Here is a 1,787-nt window from a genome sequence, read left to right as displayed (position 1 = left end):
TGTTTGTTTAAACAGATGTTTGTTTGTATAAACAGATGTTTGTTTGTGTGTTTGTTTAAACAGATGTTTGTTTGTATAAACAGATGTTTGTTTGTGTGTTTGTTTAAACAGATGTTTGTTTGTGTAAACAGATGTTTGTTTGTTTGTATAAACAGATGTTTGTTTGTGTAAACAGATGTTTGTGTGTTTGTGTAAACAGATGTTTGTGTGTTTGTGTAAACAGATGTTTGTTTGTTTATGTAAACAGATGTTTGTTTGTGTAAACAGATGTTTGTTTGTTTGTGTAAACAGATGTTTGTTTGTTTGTGTAAACAGATGTTTGTTTGTATGCAGGTAACCAGGTAAACTCAGCCCCACCTTCCTGCAGCTGAACCACTTCTTCCGGTTCCGGTTTGTCGTGACTAAAAAACAAAAACAGAAAAGATCGGGATTAATCTCGGATTAAACTCGGATTAAACTCGGATTAGACCCAATAAGTGACGGTTCTGCTGGTTCTTCAGAACCGGAGGAACCAGCCGGACCGGACTGTGTTTATGTGAACAAGAAGTTCCGGAACAAAGAGCTGGAGTTTGTGGATCAGAACCAGACCTTTTGGGTTTTTATTCTGCTTTTAACTAAACAGGAGGTTCGGCAGAACCTCATCAGACCCGCAGACTGGTTTAACATGAAGTCTGGGTTCTGGTTCCGGTCGGGTCTGGAGCAGGACGAACCGGACCGACAGCCTCTCTCACCTCCCCGAACCGTCCAGGTTCTGCTCCAGCATCTCCATGAAGCCCTCCCGGACGGACCGGGCCGGAGGTTCTGATCACGGGGACAAACACTCGGGTCATGTGAGGGAGCCGATCCGGGACACGTGAGGCTCCGGACGGACTCGGAGCCGAGCGGAGGCCGCTGCCGCTGCCGCGAGAAACCGAACCGAGCTCCGGTCCGGGGTTCGGTTGGCGGGGTTCTGGTGTCGGGTCGGGTCGAAAACAGCTTCAGGCTGGGGTTCGGGCCCGGTTCTGATGAAAACCCGGACGGCTCGGCTTGTTTTCGTCCTTTCTGTCCTCTGGAGCTGCGGCTGTTTATCCGCGCAAACTGCGCCCGAATGAAGGCGAGAAGAACCGGAGTGGACTCAGCTGGGCCTTCCAGAACCGAACAGAACCGAACCTTTACCGTCTTTAGTCCCAGTTCTCCTGTGTGAAGGTTCGGGTTCTGATCCAGACACGTGACCCACATTTTACTGTTTGAAAAACAGTTCAAATTAAAGAAAAACTCTCTGGTTTTACCGCCATTATTTTCAAAATAAAACCCTTTTCCCGCCTTTTTGTGGATTTTATGTTTTCAAAACATTAATTGTTTCATCTGGTACCGGTCCAGGATGGTTCTGGTTCCGTTGGTTTCCCTGCAGTCAGTTTTTTTCAGCTTCTAGCCCAGCTGACCTGGGAGATCCAATCCGGGTTTTCACACGACCCACATGACAAAACCGAGCCAGGAAACCAGTTCCTGGGCCTGTTGGTCCGGTTCTGCTGGTCCGGTTCTGTTACAGCAGCACGTCCAGAACCGGTTCTAGTAAAACCCGAACTTCTGACTCACAGCTGGACAGATGTTTCAGCTAAAAGCTAAACTTTAGCTGCCTCACAACAGGAAACAGGTTTACACTTCAGCTGCTGTGAGTGTTAACAGCTAAAACTGAGCTGTTAGAACACGAGCTGAAGATGGGCACAGGATGGCTAAAAACAGCTGAAGTCTAGCTGAATATTATGAAATGCTAGCTAAAAATGACACAAATATGGCTAAAAACAGCT

General features: G+C 47.0%; 1 protein-coding gene across 1 annotated transcript in view; it reads right to left on the bottom strand.

The window, feature by feature from the left end:
• usf2 (upstream transcription factor 2, c-fos interacting) overlaps window positions 1-1,787 on the bottom strand; it is a 7,259-nt gene extending 5,472 nt beyond the window's left edge. The window contains exons 1-2 of the mRNA XM_014025664.1: window positions 732-1,787; window positions 358-401 (exon numbers count right to left, since the gene is read on the bottom strand). Coding sequence (XP_013881118.1) covers window positions 358-401; window positions 732-769 — 82 coding nt within the window. The 5' untranslated portion in view covers window positions 770-1,787. The remainder of the gene's footprint in view (window positions 1-357; window positions 402-731) is intronic.

This window comes from Austrofundulus limnaeus, unplaced genomic scaffold, assembly GCF_001266775.1.
Source record: "Austrofundulus limnaeus strain Quisiro unplaced genomic scaffold, Austrofundulus_limnaeus-1.0 Scaffold490, whole genome shotgun sequence".
NCBI classification, from domain to species: domain Eukaryota; kingdom Metazoa; phylum Chordata; class Actinopteri; order Cyprinodontiformes; family Rivulidae; genus Austrofundulus; species Austrofundulus limnaeus.
This window is presented reverse-complemented; position numbering and strand designations above follow the sequence as displayed.